Below are 24,320 nucleotides of genomic sequence, written 5' to 3'. Positions count from 1 at the left end.
TGGTTTGATCCGTTCACCATTCTTTGATCATTGAATTTACTGTGTACGCTTTAACCACAACGATCCGTCAGCAAACTACTAGACATGCCGTTTCCGATATGGAAACACCTGATTCACTAACACCCACAATCATACCCTTCAGAAACTGAGTGGTATCCTCGCTACGTCCTATAACTGCTCCTTTAACACTTTGACCTTGCACGACCAGCTAAGCTGTATAGTCCATTGCGGATGGGCTGGTGTGGTCATAATTCAGTTATCATTTAGTGTATACGCTGTGAGTATCAACGCAAAAAATGATCATAACGAGTGACACACACGTTCTTCTTGGGAAAATCCCATTTTACATACCGCACTAATAACTGCTGTACAGCTTCTTAAATGATGCTGCTCTACAATGAAACTGCCTTCTGCCACCTGTCTAAAATTATCTCACGCTATCTAATGTCACATGAATGTCATAAGATACTTGAATCATATAATTTGTTGTGAAACATTTATGATCTGTAATTCGTTATACTATCTACTTAAAATTTATCAATAGTGTAACCCTTCATACCTATAGTAAGAAGAAAAAGAATAGGCGGCTAAGGTCAGTCATTTGCTTCGCGAATCTATTAACAATAGGATAGAGAGCAAAATTGGCAATCTCGAGCCGCCAATTATTTTTCTCCTCACTATAGTGATCTCTCTTATTTGCTGTATACATGAGCTGTTTAAGAAAGACTAAGAATGATGTCTTTTTATGGAAAACTGGGTTCTTCTGAAAACCCTTAGTGTTATTTGTCTACATTTTGCCTCATGAATGCTCTAAACAACAGTCTCTTCTGGTCACGTGCTTCTGCAGACGTCGTAATGGATTAATCTTGTTTTCAAGTCGCCTCCTAAATTCGCTATGGACGTAAATGCAGTTTTGCACACGATTAAAGAAAAATTCCACTGAAGCTTACAAAATATTATGGTGATGAGATCTTAGACTGCAAAAAACCAGCCTAATGTAGGCCATGACCGCATTTCAACGAATGTTCAATAAGTCATTGCATAAAAATCATTCTCTATCTTTCTTGAACAGCCCTCCTAAATACAGAAAGACACTTCTTAAGCTCGAACCCAGTTCTTGTTTAACTAACACGTGGTCCCTTATTTATTTTATAGAATGACACATCTGGAAGTCAAGAGGATATGTGAAGACCTTCAATAGATTCCTCACAAGCATTCTTCATTGCCAATCCACAGATGCAGATCTGATTTCAGCAAAGTAAACAATGGCTCTTAAAGTGCCCTCTGGTGACATTCTCCCTCGTTATTTCCTTGTCTAACAGGCATACACTCTCCCTAAAGATTAAAGCCTCCGGACTGGTCCTACAACTGCTATGATGTCTCTACAGCGGGACCCTTGCAAACTCGGGGATTCTCCAACGCGAACCGGGCGTCGATCGGTGAGTCCTCGAAGGATGATGTCCGTCGTGGCGGAGGACGAAGCGGAGAACGACCCCACATCCGACAACGAACCAAAGAGGCCTTCGACCAAGATCAACCGACGCGTGTCCGCTCGCTTACAGATGCAAGAGTCCGATCAGCCGGAAGCGGTACTTAGCAAGCTTTCTTCGCAGTCGTCGCCACCGAAACCGACCAAGCACGCCGGCTGGAAAACTTCCAAGTTCTTCAGTCGGACGATGGCTTCCGGCGAGCTGATCAAAGGATTGAAAAAACTGTCGACCTCTTCCAGCTCTAGCAGCGGCGAATCGGACAGCAAGGGCGACACGAAGACGTTCCGCAACAGATTTAGTTCGCTCCGCCGAAGGAGCGGCAACGACGTCGATGGCGGTTCGATGGTCGGCGATCCCACGGAAGCCGGCTTCAGTCACGAGAAGGGCATCATCTGCAAGAAGGAAGATATCCTGTCTATCCTGTCCGTGGTGTCAAAGCGGAAGTCTCCCGACAGTGCCGTCGATTCCAAGCGACTCCAGACTTGTGATAGCGTCTCGCCCGTTGCTAACTCCTCAGCGGAGACGATAGAGGAAGTTTTTGTCGAGATGCCAGAAGAAGGGGAGAAGCCAAAGCAGGATGTGACCGCCCCCATCGTGGTTGTGTCTCCGGCCAAGGGGAAAATCACGGTTAACGAACCCGAGACGAAGGAGGTGTCCAACAAGGCGGAAGTCAACGCTCCGAAGACGCCACCTGTCGAGAAGAACGAAGAGGAGATCGATCTACAACCGGTGGAGTGGGATGAGGGGAACTTTGTCGATCCTATGCTGCTAGGTGGCGCTATCGAGGCGTTTCTGAAAGGAATGGGGTCCTCTCCTACCGAGGGTGGTGGCGCCACTGTCGAGAAGAGGGTGTCCTTCAAGAGGAGTTAGATGTCTTCTCTGTCAATGCATGACTATTGTGGTTCGTTACTTTTTATACTGAATCGTATCGTGTTTAAGAGCTGTGTAATTAGTTCAAAGGTCTAGGGTGTTGTTTAAATACAAAACGTCCCTCTTCGATTTTCAGTGTCTGTATAGAGTTCCTATGTGTACAGTTAAGCCTTATGAAGTCCAAGGGGACTCAGTTGTTTTGATATCATTCGACTTGGGTCGTTTATGATTTTAGTCCATTTTTGCATGCCTCGTTACTGCTCCAGGAATGATACTTGTAGTATCTTGTATGTGATACGGGCAGCCAGATTTAGCGTCGTTCTATTGGTCCACTTCTCTCACAGTATTCGATGAAAATATAATTATATTTTCAGAGTCTGCCTATGGATGGTTATGGTTAATGTCTCTTTTCCATTTCTCTAATAAAGCGATGAGGTTACATTCAGCAAGTGGGACAAAATCTTGGTATTGTGACGTCATTTCAAAAGTCTTATAGAAATACACGAGTCTTACAGAAATCGAAGGTGTCTTTTATAAATCGGGAAAGAAACCAGAGAGAACTCTGTACTCCTGATCTACGCAATATTTACATTTCTTTAAATAAATATATATATTTTTTAATTTGTGTGCGAAGTCTGATAACAAAGTTCGATTTTTTATCAAATTGGAAGCACTGTCTCGGTTTCGCAATTGCACACATTTGCACTATTTTCACTTTTTAGTGGAAGGGTAGGGTCACTCGGTCGTGTTTTGTAGCCATATTTTTAGTTTTGAAAAAGCAGAGTGTTTCCACGATGAATTTTCCAAGGGTGCTTTGAAGCAGTACAGAAAGCTTGATAATATATAATGATTAAAATAAACGCAATTTTTAAATTTATAATAAAATTTCCGAGTAATTTAATCTTTGATCTTTATTGTCAGACTTCTTATTAATATCTAATAAACAACTCGAACTATTTAATGTTATTATAAAAACAAATATAAGACGTTAATCCAGTTAGAGTCTCATCGATCACAGACTATTTTGCGCGATATTTTAATATAATTTATTAATACACCATGATTTAAAAATGCACAGGTGAACTAACGTGACAAATTATTAGAACATTAATTGCGTCTCTGAGGAAGGTAATATTTCATTTGGATTTTAAGGAACAAAAAATGATTGAAAGTGATGGAATACCTGCTTTTGAGAAGACGTTTTAAAATTGGGAAGAAGCAGAGCAGCGCAACTCAGCTTATCTGCAGACAATCAGGAACTGCTTTGTCATTAGTGAGAAACGTAAATGTACAGTTTCTTGTACGTAAATTTTGTACGCTAACTGGACATTGATATTTGGCCCTACTGTGGCAGACAGAATAAATAGAAGAATAGAAAATAATGTTTAAAAATAACTGGTTAGTAATTAGCTGCTAAAAAAGATAGTACACCACGAATCCTTGCTATTGAGATCTTAAAACAGCGTGCGTACAAAAAACTATACCCTTTGTACACATTTTGTATATATACAATACCTTACAAGTGTATGGTATATTATTAAAGAATTTCTGGGTATTATGGTCAGTTGATTCAAATATATTTGCATAAGAAGTATCTCATTGGCTTTTTGATACATTTCGAAGCTATTAACATATTAATTATATTATTAAAATTAATAAATTATTATATTATATATTATTAAAATATATTTTTCTCATTATAACTATCACACGAAGAAAATTAATGGAAATATCGGAATGGAAGTGACATCAAAAATTTAACTATTTCGATAAAGGATTCTTTGAAGGCCACTAGCGCGACGTCTAGTGGCATAAAATGAAAACGAATGATCCAACATTAAATATAAATAATTCACACATAATTTCGATAATGGATTCTCTTTGATGGCTACAAGTACGACATCTAGTGGCTTAAAATGAAAAGGAACGATCCAAAATTAAATGTAAATAATTTCGATAATGGTTCCCTTTGACAGCCACAAGCGTGACATCTAGTGGCATAAAATGAAAACGAACGTTCTAAAATTAAATGTAAATAATTTCGATAATGGTTTCGATAAATGAAAAGGAAGTATCAAAAATTAATGTAAATATGTATATAAAAATAGAATTAAAGGAAAAAGTGTATTTTAAAGACACCTATATAACAAAAAAGATAAATATGATTTATTTATTAGTCGCAGGAGGGCGTCTGTTTGAATACGACGTAGTTATGAAATTTTTAACTGATCTTCAATCCAAATATCTGTTACTACGTTATGTGCAGAAATCTTACAAGATACTAAATCCAATCTTGGTACGTTCTCTTGTATTTAATGACGCATTCCCTTATCCGTCTGTAGAATGAATCCACGCACAAATTAGAGAACTCCAAGGCTCATCAGTTTTTAAACAGGTTTCCAAAAGGCGACACTGCGCAATTAGTGAAATGACGTCTGGGTTCCTTTTTTTATTTGTTTCAAATATGTTAAGTGATCTTATTTGTAAGATAAATGGAAGTAGCAGAAACTTTCCGAACAAATAATTACAAAAATAATTGATGACCAGATGGTTTTTTGATGTCCAAACTTTTAATTCTGTTCATGCGCACAAACGTCAGCTTTTTTTGAATAGCCAAAAAAACAGCTATTTAAGATCAATTTAAGTATTTCGTCATTTAAAGTTTGCCTCAGCTTTTGAAAGTCTCAAAAGTTTGAAATTTTGAGTCGTAGATTACGCTAATAGATTATATTAGCAAACAGTATAGGAATTAGGCTTAGCAAACTTCTCAATAGCGCATTCGATTTATCAGTGCAAAGAGTTACAAAATATATAATACCGTCCAAAATATTAAATATAATTTAAAACTAAAGTTTCTGACCAACTTATTTACCAAGTAAACTTTTTTTTTTTGCATTTTTTACTGTTTTTGTAGCTTCGCATTTAACCTGACGTACATTTTTACTGTAGCCAGGTAGCTGAAGTGGCAGTCAGGAAGTTATATCTACATTGAGTTGCCACTTTATTAAGCATCGACCCTTTTCATGAGAGGGTAGTTGTAGGTTCTGTTTGAATAGCTCAGAGGAGTTTATAACTAATAATTTTGAAAATAAATACGATGACGTGGACTTGACCAACAGCTAATTCAATTGCATTTGTTTTCAGTAGTTACACTTAAGATATGTAAATTGTGGAACGAGTGCTCTTTGAAGTAGAAATCCACCACCACAAAATTTGCAAAAACTGGGAAACAATTGATTCAACACAGACTTCGTTGAGTCCTTACCACGAAAAATCCAGGCTGTTCTGAAGGCTAAATGGCATACTCGCTATTATGTAGGTGTATTTAATAAAATTGCCACTCTGTATATACGTTATTATTTATACATTAATAGATATCAAGTTAATATTAAGATTTTAATAATTCGTTGTTTTTTTATGAAACCAATGAGCCATTCTAGCAAGTTTTTGTACGCCCAAAGATAATCATTAGGAAGAATTTCTTGAAGTGTACGATCTAGAATTTTCAGGGAGACGATCAATAGGACAAAACGGGATTCCAGATACGTCAGAGAGCAGGCCAAGTTTGCGTAGCAAAAGGGGAAAAAAATGAATCCTCTGTTGAACAAAGGTCATCAAAATAAAATATTACTGTATTGTTTATTTTAAACAGATGGAAAAAATGTGCTATGATTGTATATCCATACAAGAAGATATCTGTTCGGGTGGGAAATTCTGTGTGGTGAAAATGAAGATGTCTTCGTTCTGTTCTGTATCTGGGAGCTTTTTTAGAAAGGTAGGGAAAATGAATGTTTAGATTTTACTTATGGTACAATGCAAATTGGGAATTAATCTCTGAAACATAACCAAAATATCTCTAGAAACGTACAGTACTCCTTTCGGAAAATGGTGACAAACTTTCTCTGTCAGAGCTCTACAAAGAAGATAATACAGATAGGAGGACACACGAAATGCACGAAACGTCATAGGATGAAAGAAATTATAACTTTTATGACAATGATATAGTGATACAAGTTGGCAACAAGAGTAAATTGCGTATCAGTGACCAGAAGCGTGGTATGCATTGATTTGTGACGGATTTAATTATTGAAAATGCTCACTGACCAAAAATATAAGAAACACTTATTCAATATCTAGCAGGCCCAACTTTTGCGTGAATTCCAATAGGTGTCTGAGTGAATCTAGCTCCATATTTAGCTCCATTCGCTGCTGTTGTGATCGGTAGTTTTGGGAATGTTCCTCGGACCATTCAGATATAAATTTTGCACGGTGGATAGGTGTGTTGCCGCCATGAAATAATCCATCACAATCCAGGTGAAAATGAAGAGTTGAAGGGTGAAATTGATCAGACATGACGGAAAGATATTCATTGGAGGTTGATGGTTGCTTTCGACACACCAGAAACATTCTTTGTTTTCTTAATTGTGGCTCCTGCTAAACGTACTCCAACAATAACACCTTTCTGAATAATTGTAAAGATCACCTTCCCTATGACCGGATCGACTTTGAATCCCTAGAAAGCATACAGTATTTATCTGATACTAAGGAACTCATGATCATACACAGTGACAATTTACATTTGCATGTCATACGTTTGATTATCTCTTGATACCAATTGCAAAAGGGCTCTAATTTTTGGTCCTGAGCGTAAAGATTTACTATATTAATCTGTTTCTATTTCTGATTTTTTTTTTTCACTGTAGTGACACATTAATAAAATTTTGAAAAAAAAATTAAATTTGTATGTGTCCCCAAAAAAGTGGAGGTTTTCTTATTGCGACTACTCATGAACGTGCCAGTGATTAATGGTGAATAAGTTGGGCAGAAAACTCTCCAAAAATTAGAACTCTGGAAGCCTGGCAGGATAAACTACAGTACACTGCTCGACGATATTAACAGAACAAAATGTTTTCATGAATATTTCATGTGATAGGCATCCTGGCATGCAAATTCCGAACATCCAATATAAATCGATCTACCACCTTACAGAGCCGCACATTATGCAAATGATTCATGCCTATAAAAACACAGATTGCGACCACATCACTTCATTTCGTTTTTTGACTTGCTCAGGATAGCCACATCTCCAGTACTCAGAATGGCAAGTTTAGATGATTCTTTCAGATGATGGGCCGTTGGACGTCTTGAAGCCGGGCAGGCGGAGATGGCACATTGGCTTAATGCAGTGGTTTTCAACCGGGGTGCCCCAACAACATTCCAGGGGTGTCACGTAATTTGGGTTTAAGTTACTTAAACTTATTATTATTTTTTAATTTATGTTTATTTAATTATAAAAAGGTGTACAGTATCTTTTTAATTTTGTGGTCATCTATAATTGATGTTTACTTAGCACCTCTATATAAAGAATAAAATTATATACTGTATATATTATCAAATAATTATAGAAATATCTTAAGGTACCGAATTGATTTGACTCGAATTTAATAGCAATTTAATTTAGCGATACATGTACTCACCTTAGTATGATCTGCAATTGATGCTTGGGATAGGGAATTAAATAAATTGGGGTTGGAGTAATGAATTGAAAATCAGAATTACATACAAATACTACCCTAAATACAAAGTTAACAATACTATTCAAGCATTTGAGAAAAGAAGTCCACCTTAATCTCCAACGGAGATATTCTAGCATCCTTCAACGTAGTTTCACTTTACACAAATGTACACCTAACTTTCACTCTACAAGCTTTACAGGATCTCGTAATGAAAGATAATACCCTATCCAACCGCACCTCCGGTTCCATTTTCGGTTACATAATCAAATATACCAACAAATATTTGGCCTACCTATGGGTCTAGGAATCTCCATCCCCTTATCCGAAATTTACCTAGCAACCATAGAGAATCAAATTCTACAGCCTTACCCCCCCCCCCATAAATTAAATTATACATACGTTATGCAGACGATATATTAATAATAGGCAATAGAACCATAATCGATATCCTTTTCACTAAATTTAATTCAATACATGACAGATTAAAATATACACTTGAAACAGAAGAAAACGGACAGATCAATTTTCTTAATCTCACCATATACAAAACGGATACCAAACTTGGAACCAGAACCTTCAGAAAAAACGCACATACAGGAAAATACCTGCATTTTGACTCACACCATCCACTTAGTACAAAAAAAGCCGTCCTTTATAATCAGGTTTATAATGCTATCAAATACAGCTCCACACAAGATGATCTTATGGCCACAAGATGACCACAACTTCAATATCTTATGGCCAGGAAATACCCATTTCAGTTAATTCAACATACTATTTCTACCGCCAAAAATAACATCAATAATTCACCTAAACATAACGCAAATAGCAACGCACGAATTGTTCTCCCTTACCACAGCCGCCTGGTTGGACAGTTCCACCGGGTGTTTGCAGGCACAGACATCACACTCACATTTTCTGCTTATAACAAACTTAGCTCAATGTTTAACTCATACAAAGAAACATATCAATTTAATGACATGAATAACATCATATACCTAATAAAATGTCAACAAAATTGCAATACCTGTTATATCGGAAGTACCACCACCAAATACGGTTCCACAAAAACATCTAATACACAAGCATATTATCATTACAATAGTTTTAAAACAGGATATTCAAGTACCGAACTCACACAACACGTACATTCCAATAGTCACAATCCCCTAATTGACTCAGTCATTACTATTATTAAATTAAGACCCAGCTATAAAATTTTTCAGTACGAAGCCCTCATCATAGAATGGTTTCGCCGTCACTCCAAACTCAACGTCATAAACGCAAAACTATCCTACAATCTTTCCCCGGTCTGGAATCTCACGCACCTGAGATTCCCACATGTTTCAAAAAGCATCACGGGAACTTAGAACTCCTTTAAATATACGCGTTCTCTCCCTACTTCATTGCCAACTGAAGACGTTAACAAGCGAAAGTCAACTCGTTATGACTTTTGGCCTACCCAGTTTAAATTCCTCCCTTAATTAATTTTTCAACTATTTCATTAATGACAACCAAGGACGGAGTTGTGCACTCCTACTTCCTTGAGCTTATTTCAATTCCGATTTTCAGTTCATTGCCCCAATTTATTTAATTCCCTATCCCAAGCATCAATTGCAGATCATACTAAGGTGAGTACTGCTAAATTAAGCATTGCTATTAAATTCGAATACTGTTTATATATATATATATATATATATATATATATATATTATAAATGTAATTTTTATAATTATATTATTATAATAAATATCATATAACATTTATATTTTTAATATTATATATATTGAGAAAATTGAGTAGGGGTGTCGCAAAATAAAATAAATTACTTAGGGGTACCGTTATTTAAAAAAGGTTAAAAACCACTGGCTTAATGTGTCACGCAGAGTCGTCATAACACTATGGAAGCAGTTTCAGGAGACAGGAACCATTACAAGAAGAGCTGGCCAAGGTAGTCCAAAGAGTTATCAACCAGAACAGACCGCTGTCTAGCTGTAACAGAAAGACGGAACCGTACAATGCCTTGTCATAAACTGTCGCTAGAGGGTGCTCCGGCCACAGGTGAAAACATTTTCAACCGAACTGTGTTAGGAAAGCTCAATTCAAGTGGACTCTACGCAAGGAAGCCAGTAGTTTGTATCCCATTAACTCCAAACCACCGCAGAGCTCATCGAAACTGGTGCCATGAGCATGTGACTTGGAGCTCTGATAAATGGGATACAGTTCTGTTCTCTGATGAGTCCCGTTTTAGCCTACAAACTTTCTTCATGTTTTTGATAGGGTACCGTATTTACGCAGCGGTACCGAGAACAGATCCTTGAACCCTATGTGCGACTTTTTAGGGTTGGCCCAGATTTTCTTTTCATGCACGACAACGCCACTGCACATAGAGCTCAAGTGGTAGAGGAATATCTTGAAACTGACGATATGCAACGACTGCCGTGGCCAACACGATCCCCAGACATCGAACATGTGTGGTACGTCCTTGGGCGTCGCATTGCACGCTGATAGCCAACTCCTCGATCGCTTGGTGAGCAAAGGTCTGCGCTGGTGGAAGAATGTGATTTGTTGCCACAGAATCTTGTAGACACCCTTATATCGAGCATAGTTCACTGCTATCAGGCCTGTTTAGCCGTTGGGATTCATACGCCGAACTGATGTCAAGTGGCCAGCTTGTATTGATTTCTGTAACGTGGCCTATCTTTTTAATTCTTATAAAACCCCTATAAATGCCCCTTATACGTGTTTCTCGCTGTCTCCTCATTTCATAGTTATTCCATGGTACACCATCATATCAAATTTTGGGCTGTTTGAGTTACACCATGTTTTCTACGTGTTCTGTTAATTTTGTCGAGCAGTGTATTTAGCTAGTTTATCTTGTCATTTACAATAAGCAAATGAAGAATGTGTTGTGAAAAGTTTAAGCCTCAAATCGCAAAAGGTCAATTTTCGGATTAAGTTAGTAAAATGTTACAGACTAACCAGTTTCGAGTTAAGAAATCTTTTATGATCTCACGTGAATGGTACCATAACAAATTTCATCCTCTGTGTTATAGATTGGTAAACATTAATGTTTACCGACCTGTAAACGCCTTGACCTTGAAAATACGCCTTTTATCCCTGAAAGACGAATATAATACAACCAACAGAGTAAACAGATCCGACTATGAAATCACACTAATTGAAGCAGGGGTGGAACTCATTTGTCACAATTGACTTAAACAGTTCCAGGATCGGATTATTAAGCTATTGGAACTGCCATCATCCCTTGATTGGCATGGTAGCAAATTGGAACGCTACAAACCTTGATCTATCAAAGAGAATGAATCCTCGTACAACACGCCCAGTACGAGAACGTTATAATCAAATGGCATCGATATTATAACGTTATAAACGAATCGTTACATTATCGTTAAAAATCAACTGATTATGTTCCTCACTGTAACGCGTTTAAATATTACGTTCCTCGTTATTACGTTTTTTCCTCATATTGCGTTTCCTTGTTGCTATGTTTTTTCCAAATATTACGCAAAACTTAACGACGAGGAACGCAATGTGCAGGAAAAATGCAACAACGGATAATGCAGTGATGCAAAATGTAAGAACGAAGAACATAATATTATATTCCTCGTTGCTACGTTGTTTCTGCATATTACATTTCTTATTGCTACTTTTTTTTCCCGCATGTCTCGTTCTTCATTGCCACGTTATTCGTTTTTTATTTATTTATTTATTTTTCATGTATTACGTTTCTCGCCGTTACGTTTTCTGAACAAACTGTTACGTTCTTCTTTGCTACATTTTCCATCATATTACGTTATTCGTCCTTTCATTTTTCCCGCATATTGCGTTCTTCGGTGTTACGTTTTTCTTTCACTCGAATTCCGACTGTGCCCCCAATTTATGAGTTTGAAATCTCCTTATAACGTTTACTAGCTTATTACGAATCCACTTTGACCTCTGATGTATAATATCCAGCCAAATTGTGTTGATCATCAATCATAAACAGAACTTGTATTATCTGTTTATAGGTACTAAAGTGGTTCTGCTTTATATGAAACTTGATGTTACATTCTTTTGTTTTTTCTGATGCACAATTAGGTGGGAAAAACCATTTGGATAGATATTAATTAACATGTATGTTTGCAGATATTTTTTATAACTTATTTGTTCGAACAGACTTCAATGATTTGTCTTCCTATTGTGTGGATTAATATTGGTCACTAACATTAATACATATTGTTGATCAACAAATTAGAGTTCTAACGTCCTATTTGCATGATTGTTCTGAATTCCTGTGGGAAATGTTAATCGATCTGATGCAGCTTATTCGATGCAGCTCTCTCGATTATTTTCCAGACATTAAACAAGATGGATCTCTGAATGTGCCAATTTACATTTTAAGGATGAACACCACCACCACCACAACGAGATTGTCTTTGTTGTTGCTAATTATGGTTAAAGCATGCTGTGTAAATGTATTCAAACCTGTTGTATACTTTTAAAATGCTAACGACTGTACATATTTCTAATAAAGATGATAAATATAAGTATTTTAACAAATTACTAATATTGTTGTTGTTAAATGTCGCTAAATAAAAATATTGTTACAAAACACGAAGGGTTCGATTGTTTTCTATTGATTTGTTTGTGCATGAATTTTGTTCTCAGTTGTTGGTGTCTCTTAAGTGGCAACCAGTTACTTAGCTTTATCATCTTGAGATAGTTGAACATTACTTAAATATTCATGATTCGAAATCATTATGATGTCAAGGAATACCAAGCTTTCTTCTAGATGTAAACAACAAATCCCCTAGAGACACTTAAAAGCAGAAAGGATTTTTTTTTCATAGGATTAACTTGACGTCTTGTTACTAGGCAACCAATTCTCATTTTCTATTTGGAACCTGTCTGGATGCTGTAGGTATGTTCACAAGCTCCTTACAGTAATAGAAAAATGTAAAGAACTACTTGTTGCTATGGTACAAATGGCTGCCGGTGTCATGGCAACATCAGATATAAGAATACTTCCGAAGTGTAAATTTTAAAAGGATTATTTTTCTTTTTTTCAAGTTATGTATTCGAAAAACACGATACCTTTGTTGTCAAACACTTCCAGACAGGGGAAATTTGATTCGATGTGGGGGGGAGGGGGTGAATAAAAGTATTAATTTTTTTTTCTCTAAATATACGCCCTCATGGCTTTACAATTCAAGAATTTTGCTGGTTGTGATGGGTGGAGGATTATCCCTCTAACTTTACCTCTGCTTAAAAACTTAGCCGCATACCTCGAAACGTAATGACATTCTTTCAAGTGTTAACTAATGTTTTTTTAGTGTTAACGAGTGCTCATAGGGTATTAAGCCTAAATAATTGTGGTCCCTGAGAGAAATGAAAATTTGTCCTCTTCATTGCCGAGTAATTACCTGGCAAAGCTCTTACTGGAATTACACGAAGGGGCTTAGTAAAGCAGGCATGTAGCTAATACCTCAATAATGTAGAGGATATTCCAAAGAGCAGAGCAAATTTATTCCTCAATTTTTGTGCGAATAGACCAGGCTTTAATATGCTGTCATTACAGAATCCTGTCGCATCAGTCTTGTACAGAGATGAAGCGCTTTCCTAGAACTTATGACAACCACGTAGAGGGGTTATTAATAAAGGATATTGGCAGTTCAGTTGAGGAAGTCTTTGCCACTTAAATGGCATATTAAAAATGGCAAGAATAAAAGTAATATCGAGATTTGGGTGGTTTCTTCTATCATGGATGTATCAACATTTAATATTCGCACAATAAATTTTCCTTCTTCTTAACCTTTTACAACGAAAATCTAAAAAATATATATAAGTTTTAAAAATGTAAATAGTTATATTTCTCAATCATCAATATATTAATTCATTCATCATCAAGTATATCATTTGGAGTTTTTTTGCATTTGTTTATTATTATATTTTTTTTGCCTTGACTAAAGCAGTTCCATTTCAGAAAGGCTGGTTTTAAGGATCTCGTAGAAAATTTTTCATGTCTGGTTTATCAATTCTTAATCTCGTTTAGAGATAAAATAGCCCCAAGCCCAAAAAGCGTCAAATGGATACGCCATATCTTGTTATTAGAGTAGCCAACTTTCACTGTAATTCAATATCTCCTAGCACATTCGCTAGGTCGTCTATAAATCTCTTTTAGTCAATGGCGATATCATAGACTTGGAGGGAGTGGTGGGAGCAGCTTAAAAGCTTTCTAAAGGAGGCTATTTTCTGTACAGTACTATTCGAGGTGAGTTATACAACTCCCCTGAGACATCATGGCATGGAAACCGCCAGAACCCATAAATCTATCGATTTCATGAAATAAGAAACCCAAAGCTTTGTAACTCTGAAGTCTGTGTGTAATTCGGGTTATTTTTTATTATTATTTTTTCCCAGTCCCTTGTAGGATATTGGTCACCAGATACTCTCCATACATCATTGTAAGAACGTCATGTTCTGGCAGCGTGTTAGTTCTTGGAATACAGCCTACAAGAAGTGTTCCTGAAAAGTGAGGTGTTAATCCTAGATAAGCACTGAGTTCCAGTGCGACAAGACCCATTGAATTCTTTTCTCGTTCACAACGGCTACTTGTTGACATTATAGGCGGGTTATGTGTGTTCCAGCTGTAGTCGCCCTCGTAGGGAGCACAATTGGTAGAATCGACGTCCTCCCTACAACGGGTGGAAAAGACTTGAGTTCGAGTCCATTGATGACGTGATGAATTTTTATGGACCTTTTCACAAAGTGGCTGAGTTAGTCGGTGTCAGGTGAAGGTAGAATGGTTTCCCTCCCGAAAACTATGGTTTTTCATCCAGCAAAAAAACAGAAAATCGACCACAGAACACGCAATTTGCAGATAGTATACACGGAGCAATGTGACCTTAGTCGCTGATGCTCCTGAAACCCTACTACTACTTCTGTTTCTACTTGATGATTTGCTCTGTGTGTGTTAAGGGCTCTTAGAAATCACAAAAAACAAAATAATGAGCGTTTAATCAGCAATTAATATTTAAATTAGTCGTCCAAAAAAAGGGGCCTTGTTCACCACTTCATTACGCAAAAGTTTTCGTTAGTGGTATGCTATGGTATCGTGCTCACTTGAACTTAAAATTACTTTTAATTATTTCAATCTGTCAATAATTTCAATTAATTGCTCGTTTTTTTTGTTTTTTACAATGCAAAACGGACATTGATTTGTCCCAAATCGTATTTCAAAACATTCTTTTTTAATCATTAAAAATCCAGATATACGGCAATTCTAATGTACTTTCTTAACTCTCTCTGTGTTTTTAAAGGGGCTTTACTTTTTAAAGAAATTTTAAATTTATATAGCAACTTATTACACTGTTTTAATTATTCAAACGTTCTGATTACCGAATAAGCAACCTTTAGTTGAAACCAGTTTTCTTTATTAACTATAAAACGTATAATAAATATTTAATCTTAATTTTATTAGTACAATATTTTAAAAGTAATTTTTCTAAATCTCTTCTAAACATTCGGCAACCTATCGTGCTTTTAATATATTTTCAAATAAAAACAATTTACTTCTGAGCATTCTGGGTAGAAGTTCAAGCTAAATAAATCTGAAAATTAAATATATAAAAAGGAAACTTATTTTTATGTCTAATTTAAAGAGCAACAGGTCCACGGTGTTTTGCTACATGCTTCAAAATGGCGACTCCCATGATTCATGATGTTTCGTTTGTATGCCATTGTCGATTACAAGAAGTGCTCACTAGGACGTTGCCACACAAGGGTCCATCTGTCATCATTCCCTAAAGAGAACCATGAATCACTATTAAAGATAATTCTTCATTCTAGCTTTGTACCACTGAAGTCTCTGTACACAATGAAAGTCCATACATACAGCAGAACCTGGATGATGGCTGTGGGTGTGTTTTGATACTGAGAACGCCCACCGATACCAATAAACTGTCCAGGGATCTCGTCTAACATGAACAACAATTTCCAATGTTGCCTCTCCAGCATCTTAAAGTCCGACTGTGCCATCAGCTGAAACGTTTTATGTATAAATCATACATAATATTTGCTGATATGCTTGTAAAACTGCTAATACTTGTATGTGTCAAACTGACTGCTTCAATGGCTCTGTATCCTGCTTATTTTCGCGTTCAACTTACAGCCTATCCCCACTATACTCCACTTGAGTTCTTATAATCATCAGACTAACAAAATCGTGAGACAAATGTCCCAAGACTTTTCATAGGACAGTGTATAAGAAAAGCTGCAGTATCACGATGGAATCGTTAAGGGCATACCATAATTAAGGTAGTAGACAAATCAAGAAGGAATGATTTCTTAGAACAGAAGTTATCATATTAAGGTCACCCAAGAATTGCCTCATTTACCCATGTGTATTATATGAGTAAAAAATCGCCTGTTTTGCTGGACAAAAACCATAATTTCCAGGAGCAAAAAGCTTTGGTTCACGACTGAGACCGAATAACTCGGCCAAGCAGAAAAAAACAGCCCATAAAAGTTTCTTGCATTATTAATAGGAATTCGAACTGGGGCCTTTTTTACCCGGTGTGGGGAGGACAGTAATTATAACCGTTGTGCTACAGTGAGGAGCACGCTTCTTAGAATAAACAAAATTTAACATGTATTAATAGGAAAAATCTGTGTCGATGGAACCTTATTCATTGTTAAAGGATGAGTCCTACTTAGCGTGCAAAGGGATCAAATTTTGGAACAAAAAGATCAGTCTCTTCCTCCATTATCTGCGACGCTTGAGAAACTATCCATCAGTCAAAGAGAGTGATTTCCACTTAAACTAATAGGGGCAGTATTCTTTTTTTTTATTGAGTCAATGAACGGGATAATTTGTTCCGTTACTAGTTTGACGTCAGCGATATTTAACACCAGAGCCGCTCTGAACGTGGGCTCGTGACTGGAATAATTTGTCGATTCCAGCCCTTTGTGAAAGTTGCTTCGCTTTATTTGTGTCATCTGACCGGCTGCATCCCATCCTGTATTGGGTGCACAGAAAGCGGAAAGACGGCAAATCAATGAGCTTGGTTAATTGACAGATTAATCTCGATGGCACTTTCTAAAGGAAAAGTTAAGTAAATAACCGGTTAAGACTCCAAGGATAAAGCGAAAGTTCATTCGTCTTATTCATTGTGAAAGTTAATTTTCTGGATTAAATTCTAAACACAGTCTTCTCCTCGCATTCATTCCTCCCCTTAGTCATAAGAGAAAATAATACACAGCTACTTCCACTCTACGAAAGCAAAATGGAGACGAAACACACTCGTACACACTCCTGTTCCTCTTGATGAATTGCTGATGGTAGAGAAAAAAAAAAGTGATTTCTACTTGGTTGTGAATTAGGAAAGCGTCTTTCTTTTAATCCATCACTGTCGCTTGTACACTTAGTTATTTGATGTTTACAGCATTCCACAGATGTTTCCAGCTTGGCTTTCTGCAAAATTTATGTTGCCATCTTACTAGGATATTTCGACATCGCTTATATTAGAATCACTTGGAGATTGGATCCAACACCACGTTCTGGAGATGTCAGCAATGACAAGTTAATTGAAAAAAAAAAGTTCTTCCTAGAAGATGTTTATAAGATCTGTTTAAGCGACAAAATACTCGCTTTTTTATTTAGTATACCTCTTCCAAGTAGATTAGAAAACGTACTGTACAGTAATAAAAGCTGTTCACTAAAATATTAAATGTCTATAGTCACACCAATATAGACAGACGGAATATATTTATTTAGTGTACGATACCATAGTAATTTTCCTGGATTTTCTAGTTTTATTTATTATACTGTCTCTAAAAATACAGTTGGTTGGCATATTTTTCTCTTTTTATTCAGCTTATTGTTTGTAAGCAGAGTAATTTGGAGAGTAAGTGGTATTTATGTCCGTGAGAGATGCCATGGTTTCTTCTTTCTATTGTATTTAATAGACGATATTCGCACAGTAATATCAACGTTGTTTCTCACTTTATTTAGTGTCCTGCTCTAACACAGTAATAGCATTATTTTATTCTTTTTACTTGGTAGACGACCTCAAAGCACAATACTATGAACGTCTGTTTCTCATTTTATTTTGTATGCGGTGTCCAAGCAGAATAATGATTGCACGGTTTTTATCTTTGTACCACATTCAGTAAGCAATTTACCACATTTTTGTGAAAATTGTTGCTCATTTTATTTAGTATTCAGTGGCCAAGCACAATAATATGAATATTGTGCTTCTTTTTTTTCGGTATACAGTGTCCAAGCAGAGTAATAGGATTTTTGCTCATTTTATTCAGTGCACAGTGTCAATGCACTATAACGTGAACAACTTAGCTCATTTTATTTAGTGTTCAGTGTCAAAGCACGCACAATAATATTAACATTGCTTCTCATTTTATTTTGTATACAGTGACTCTCTGCATCTAGTAAACATTCTCTACACAGTAATGTCAACTTTGTTTCCCATTTTATTTAGTATACGGTGACCAAGCAGAGTAATTGTTGTGATAATTTTTCTCTTGATGATCTGCATGCTGCAAGGGATGAAAAATCCATAATAATAATTCATGGCAGAAAACCCTACTCCCCTTTGCCTGAGATCGGCTAACCACATCCCCGGTTAAAGAGGCTTTTAAGAATTCTCCCGGTCTTCCACGGATCGTTACATTTAGTAGATCTAAGCACAATAATGTGACCACTGTTTCTCATTTAATTTTGTATGCGGTGTCCAGGCTGAATAATGATTTCCATGTTTGCACTATCACAGTTTCTCATGCTGGAAATGCATGCTCAGGATGTGGTTATATGCGCTCAATTTCATGCACATCACATACTGCTACTAGATGTATGTGCACAAAACCCTCTATAGTGTTTTCTATAAAAATGAAATTATGAAAATGCTTCGCTTTTTATTTTGTGTACAGTGTCTAAGTAGACTAATGGCTGCTAATTTTCCTTCTAGGTGTAGTAATCCGAATAAAACATCTATAAAGTGTAGCGCAAACTGCTGATTAAACTCTAATAGCTTAGTCGAAATTCAGATTACACGCAAGATTAAACTTTGCATTCCATGCGCGCCTGCCATGCTTGAATGATCATCACATTTCAAGTAAAACTGTCTGAACAAATTATCGACGAAATTTCTCTACGCCACCCCTCGAATCATTCTTAATTACTAGTTTCCAAAACACTTCAGATGCGACCATTTAGTACATAAATAAACACTTTTAAAGTGTTCGAGAATTTTATAATCTGGAAGTATATATAGTAGTTTACCAACGCGACACACAGAGGGCGCTATAATTCAAAACATACGAGTTTTAATCGCGTGAAAGAATTAAGTTTTAAATAATTATCAAAATACAGAAAGTAGCTCATGAATATTCTAACAGATTGTAATTTGTATAGTCACCACTAGGTGTCCCCAGCAGACACCCTCCATTGCTGGGGGACACTTGGTGGTAATTATACACCAACCGAGACAATTTGTGAGGTGTATATTGGTGCATCTCGTCCACATCCACGAATTTTGTTGAATCTCCTCTAGGGGTCGCTGCTGTTAATACACAACACTTTAAAGGCGAATAATTGGCGTTTGATTATTCGTCTGAATGTCATTTTGCGATTGTATTAACAGAGAAAAATGAACTGCGCGTGCTTCGTATCTTCAGGCCCCCACATGCCTCTAATTCGATTTGGTTTATACTTGTTTGCTCAAAGGAGTAAAAATAGCGTGTCTAATTGCAATTATTCGTTATTTGTTCGCTGGCCAGCTGTTCGCTCTCTTCTGGCTCCGCAGAAACGATCCGATGACGCCAGGCCGTTCTGTTAAAGCCGTAACTTGTCCCATGTTTAATTAAAGCTATTTAGAAAGCACACAGAAGTGTTTCGGAGCGAAAGAAAGAAGCAATTATCACGCAACAGTGGGAGGAGTGAAGTCATGCTGAAAGTATTGTCGAACAAATACAACGTAGCCCTCTGGCCATATTCGGCCCGGTTTATACTGTCAGTCCACATCACATAGCGCAACCGTTGCTTATCTTTTAAAGAACAAAGCTCTCAGTTACAGGGTGTGGAACTAACGATTTTATGACGGGGCTGCCCTAACATGGGGGAAATAACGTTAATCGTAAATTTTTCTCGGGGGTCATTAAGTATCTGAGATCAAGTACGTCATTGGTCGTGAACCTCTAAAATCTGTAAACGAAAATAAATGTCAGATGTTAAGATTTTACGACACACAGCCAACGACATAACAGCAAAAATCGGAATTTGTCACGTGGTTGTACAATGGTTGCTGATTAATCGCATGATTGAGGAAGAAAGGAAATTGCTTCTTTTATCTATCCGATGCTTGAACTAGTGATGGGCATAATCAAATGATATAATTATGATGCAATTGAATGAAATAATTGAATAAATTAATCGAATGAAATAATCGAATGATTTGCCATAATTGAATAGTTTTACATAATCGAATGATTTTACATAATCTAATGATTTGCTGTAATTAAAACAGTTCATTGTGACCTGTCGATTGTGCCCACCACTATCTTGTACCTTGTAGTTATCACGTGTGATAACTGTCATGCGCATTAGCTGAGAAATGCTAATGAAGACACCTGGTGTCCATTGCGAGTACTAAAATGGATGTTGGTGAGTTTTCTTAATTTAATATAAATTTTAAAAAATTGTTACCGTCCACCGAGTAATTATTCAGTTTTTTTTTTTTTTTTTTAATGGGGTCAAAGAATGTATCATATGGCATTTGTCTCAGATCCTTTTAAAGCCCACAAATGGACTCTAAAAAAATTCATTTTGGTCTTTTGAATTGAACTTCTTAATTTTCAACACATAGAGGGAGAAAAAGGTGATCGCTCACTTCTCTACTAAATTAGAATCGGTTTCGGCAAAGAAAAATACACCTTAACCGTCCACTACACTTCTTGGGTTAAAAGAAGTTCATTTAAAGAAGACAAATTGCACCGCGCCATTCTCTTTTCTGCTACTGGAACGTGATAGCGCATTTATCAACACAGCCATTTTTTTTTTTACTATTATGTTTTTTTAATATCCTAGAAAAGCAGCTACTAATTCCTCTTAAAATTATAGTATTTGAGATTTACAGCAAGAGTAATGTTCTGACCGAAAAAAAAAAAAAAAAAAGATAAAATAAAAATAAAAAACTGGAAAAATAATAATAAAACTAAACAGTTCTAACATTAGAATAAAAATTTTCTCGTTCTGCATTATATGAAATTCACAAACACTAGCTATGACGTATTACTTGCACGTGTGATGATCTGACCAATGAATTACATTTTTGAAGAAAGAAGTTGTTTTCACAAGACACGTGATATAATAAGCTGTCAGTTTCAGTATTGCATGCTGAAATTGACAGCTATTATACCACGTGCTCTCGTAAAAAGAAACGAAATGTACACATTTTTTTAAAAAAATTTATTATACTTGCACGTGGGATGTTCTGACCAATGAACTGCTTTGCTGAAGAAGGCAGTCGTTTTCACAATACACGTGATAGCTGCCAGTTCTTTTACCACGTGCTCTCGTGAAAATAAATGAAATGTACACGTTTTTTTTTTTCTTTTATTTATTAGCATCCAGTCAACAAATTTAACATTTGGTGAGCGCCAATTTTTTTTAAATAAATATTTCTTTGATTAAAATATTTAACTTTTTGCTTTTGACTTCTAACAGTTAATTTTAAATTTTTTTTTTTATTATTTAATGAATTCTACAGTTTCGTAATCTGAGAGAAAACAACAATATGGAAATGAATTTATTAAAAAAAAAAAAAAGAAGTTTAACCGAATACATATTTCTACGTAATACAAAATGATCTGACTTTTCTGAAAGAAAATTTTATCGACTGGGAGGAAAATTTTCTTTAATCATTTGCGCAAATGCACTGTCATTATCTTCAACAACGCATGGCCTAATTAATTTTGCTGAGATGAAAGATTAAAGCAGTCGTGCGACGCAGAAAATGAAGCGTGTACCCCGCAAGTTAAAGGGTTAACCCAAGTTATTGATCACCGATAAAAGAAGAATATTTCTATAAATAAAGCATGAAAATATAACATGAACATATGACTCAAAAAGAAGAATCTCTTGCATCAATTACATTGGTACCATAAATTGCCACTAGGTAGCGCTTCTGCATCCAAGTTGTATTATCCACTAGGCAAGTGATTGGTAGGTACCCTCCACAAGTAATTTGAACAGTCGGTAAATGGCGTTTTTACATATTCTAATTGAAATCGAATAAATGACCTTGTAAACGTAGAACTTTCTATTATAATTGACTTTCAAATAATTGTAGAAATTTCTTAAGGTACCGAACTGATTTATAGTATGATCTGCAATTGATGCTTAGGGTAGGAAATTAAATAAACCCCCTAATCGACTCAGCCATTACTATCATTAAATTAAGATCCAGTTATAATTTTTTTCAGTACGAAGCCCTCATCATAGAATGGTTTCGCCGTCACTCCAAACTCAACATCATAAACGCAAAACTACCCTACAATCTTTCCCTGGTCTGGAATCTGACGCACCTCAGATTCCCACATGTTTCAAAGAGCATCATGGGAACTTAGAACTTAAAATATACGCGTTCTCTCCCTACTTCATCATTGCCAACTGAAGACGTTAACAAACGAAAGTCAACTCGTTATGGCTTTTGGCCTACCCAGTTTAAATTCCTCCCTTAATTAATTTTTCAACTATTTCATTAATGACAACCAAGGACGAAGTTGTGCACTCCTACTTCCTTGAGCTTATTTTAATTCCGATTTTCAATTCATTACACCAACCCCATTTATTTAATTTCCTACCCTAAGCATCAATTGCAGATCATACTAAGGTGAGTACCGCTAAATTAAGCATTGCTATTAAATTTGAGTAAAATTGACTTTATTTCTTATTCTCATCTCCAGGAAGACGAAATCGATGGCTGGCCATTCATTGCTTGCAAGTCAAACTGCTCAAACATATTGCGTCATGGTATCGACAGACTGAACCCAATCGATAAAGAAATTTAACCCAAATATTTATCTTTCTGCATTTCGCACGCCTAAAGAGAAATTCAAAGTGGAAATGCGCGTGGAACACCTGCTATCTGTTGTTGAAAGAAAGATCTGATATTCCCCGTGTTCAATTGGTCCATGCATTTTGCATCATCTAAGATTCTTCACGAGACTCGGATGCATAAATATTTAACAGGGCCGTACACGTTTTCAATTTTCACTTCTAGCTTATGCCTGTCAACAGACTGCATTTAAAGTGACAACACATTTACGATAAACACAAATATTCTGTTCTTTCCTGAAGTAATGGAAGAAACAGTTTATCCAGCTCACAACTAAGAGTAAACAATCAGGAACTTAGGTTACGCTCAAGATCCAGGTTACAATCTTAGCTCGCTTGCAATCGAATAGGCAGCCAGTTTACTAAAGAACCCACCACTAAAAATATCGCTGAGATATTTTATTTGCGGTATTCTGAACTTCAAAAACCAACCAGCAAACTTTCCAGTAGTCTTTATTTCCATTATGCCTGAGTTGCCTTAGGCCAACCTATTGATGGTCACTCGTACAATCTAAAACTAATTGGACATGTACCTTGTCCCTTCATCTGTATTAGAAGAATTTAAACTGCATGGTTAATACAATGGTGGTTAATTCTCACCTCCGAATAAAACTTGCCATTGTAACGAGTTGCCTTGATATTGAACTACTTCGAAGAGATATAGTCCGTCTCAATTAACTTCTGATGCTCCTTCCGCAGAAAGTAGTTCTGCATTACGATGGAAATTGTGACAAATTGACACGAAAAAGACAGAACCGAAGCCTGAATTTCGTATTTATGAATAATCTATATTTTATTTTAAAATGAAATTATTACAAGAAACGATCCTGATTGGACGATTCAGATAAGCCTCGCCTTCTTTGTCAAATAGTAAAAGTTAAGATACAGAAATCAAATTGGTGGTTGAATGGAAAAACATGTTCAGACGTGTTTGCTTTCTTTATTAATTTCAGACCTGTTCCCAATTCTGTACCAAAATCGGTGTTCCTGCAGAAATATTCTTTCATAATATACCATCCATTATTTTTATATATTTTTTAATGGAATTAGATGGAATATTTCACTTTTCATCACCCTGGAAACCATTGAGAAATTAATCAATCCAAATATCATGTATAAGATAATATCAATCTTTAAAATTATTAATAATAATGATAATAAAATATTTAAAAATTAATTAATTTTATCGCTTTAATAAATTTTTAAAATACACCTCTTTCCTAAATAATTAATTTGTGTTAATAACCAGTGACTCCATTATTTTCCCCGAACAGAATTTAAACTAACTGTTCTGTAATTACTCGTGTCACC

General features: G+C 36.0%; 1 protein-coding gene across 2 annotated transcripts in view; it reads left to right on the top strand.

The window, feature by feature from the left end:
* Positions 1-2,669, top strand: part of LOC150083531 (uncharacterized) — an 82,495-nt gene extending 79,826 nt beyond the window's left edge. For both annotated transcript variants that reach the window (XM_090377339.1, XM_090377338.1), the window contains exon 2: positions 1,156-2,669. In XM_090377339.1, coding sequence (XP_090233465.1) covers positions 1,374-2,360 — 987 coding nt within the window. In that variant the 5' untranslated portion in view covers positions 1,156-1,373 and the 3' untranslated portion in view covers positions 2,361-2,669. The remainder of the gene's footprint in view (positions 1-1,155) is intronic.
* Positions 2,670-24,320: the final 21,651 nt, after the last annotated feature.

The sequence above is a fragment of the Mastigoproctus giganteus genome, chromosome 7, assembly GCF_048544385.1.
Source record: "Mastigoproctus giganteus isolate SK-2022 chromosome 7, ASM4854438v1, whole genome shotgun sequence".
Taxonomy (NCBI): domain Eukaryota; kingdom Metazoa; phylum Arthropoda; class Arachnida; order Uropygi; family Thelyphonidae; genus Mastigoproctus; species Mastigoproctus giganteus.
Note: the sequence above shows the minus strand (reverse complement) of the source record. Positions and strands in the feature narration are given on the sequence as shown.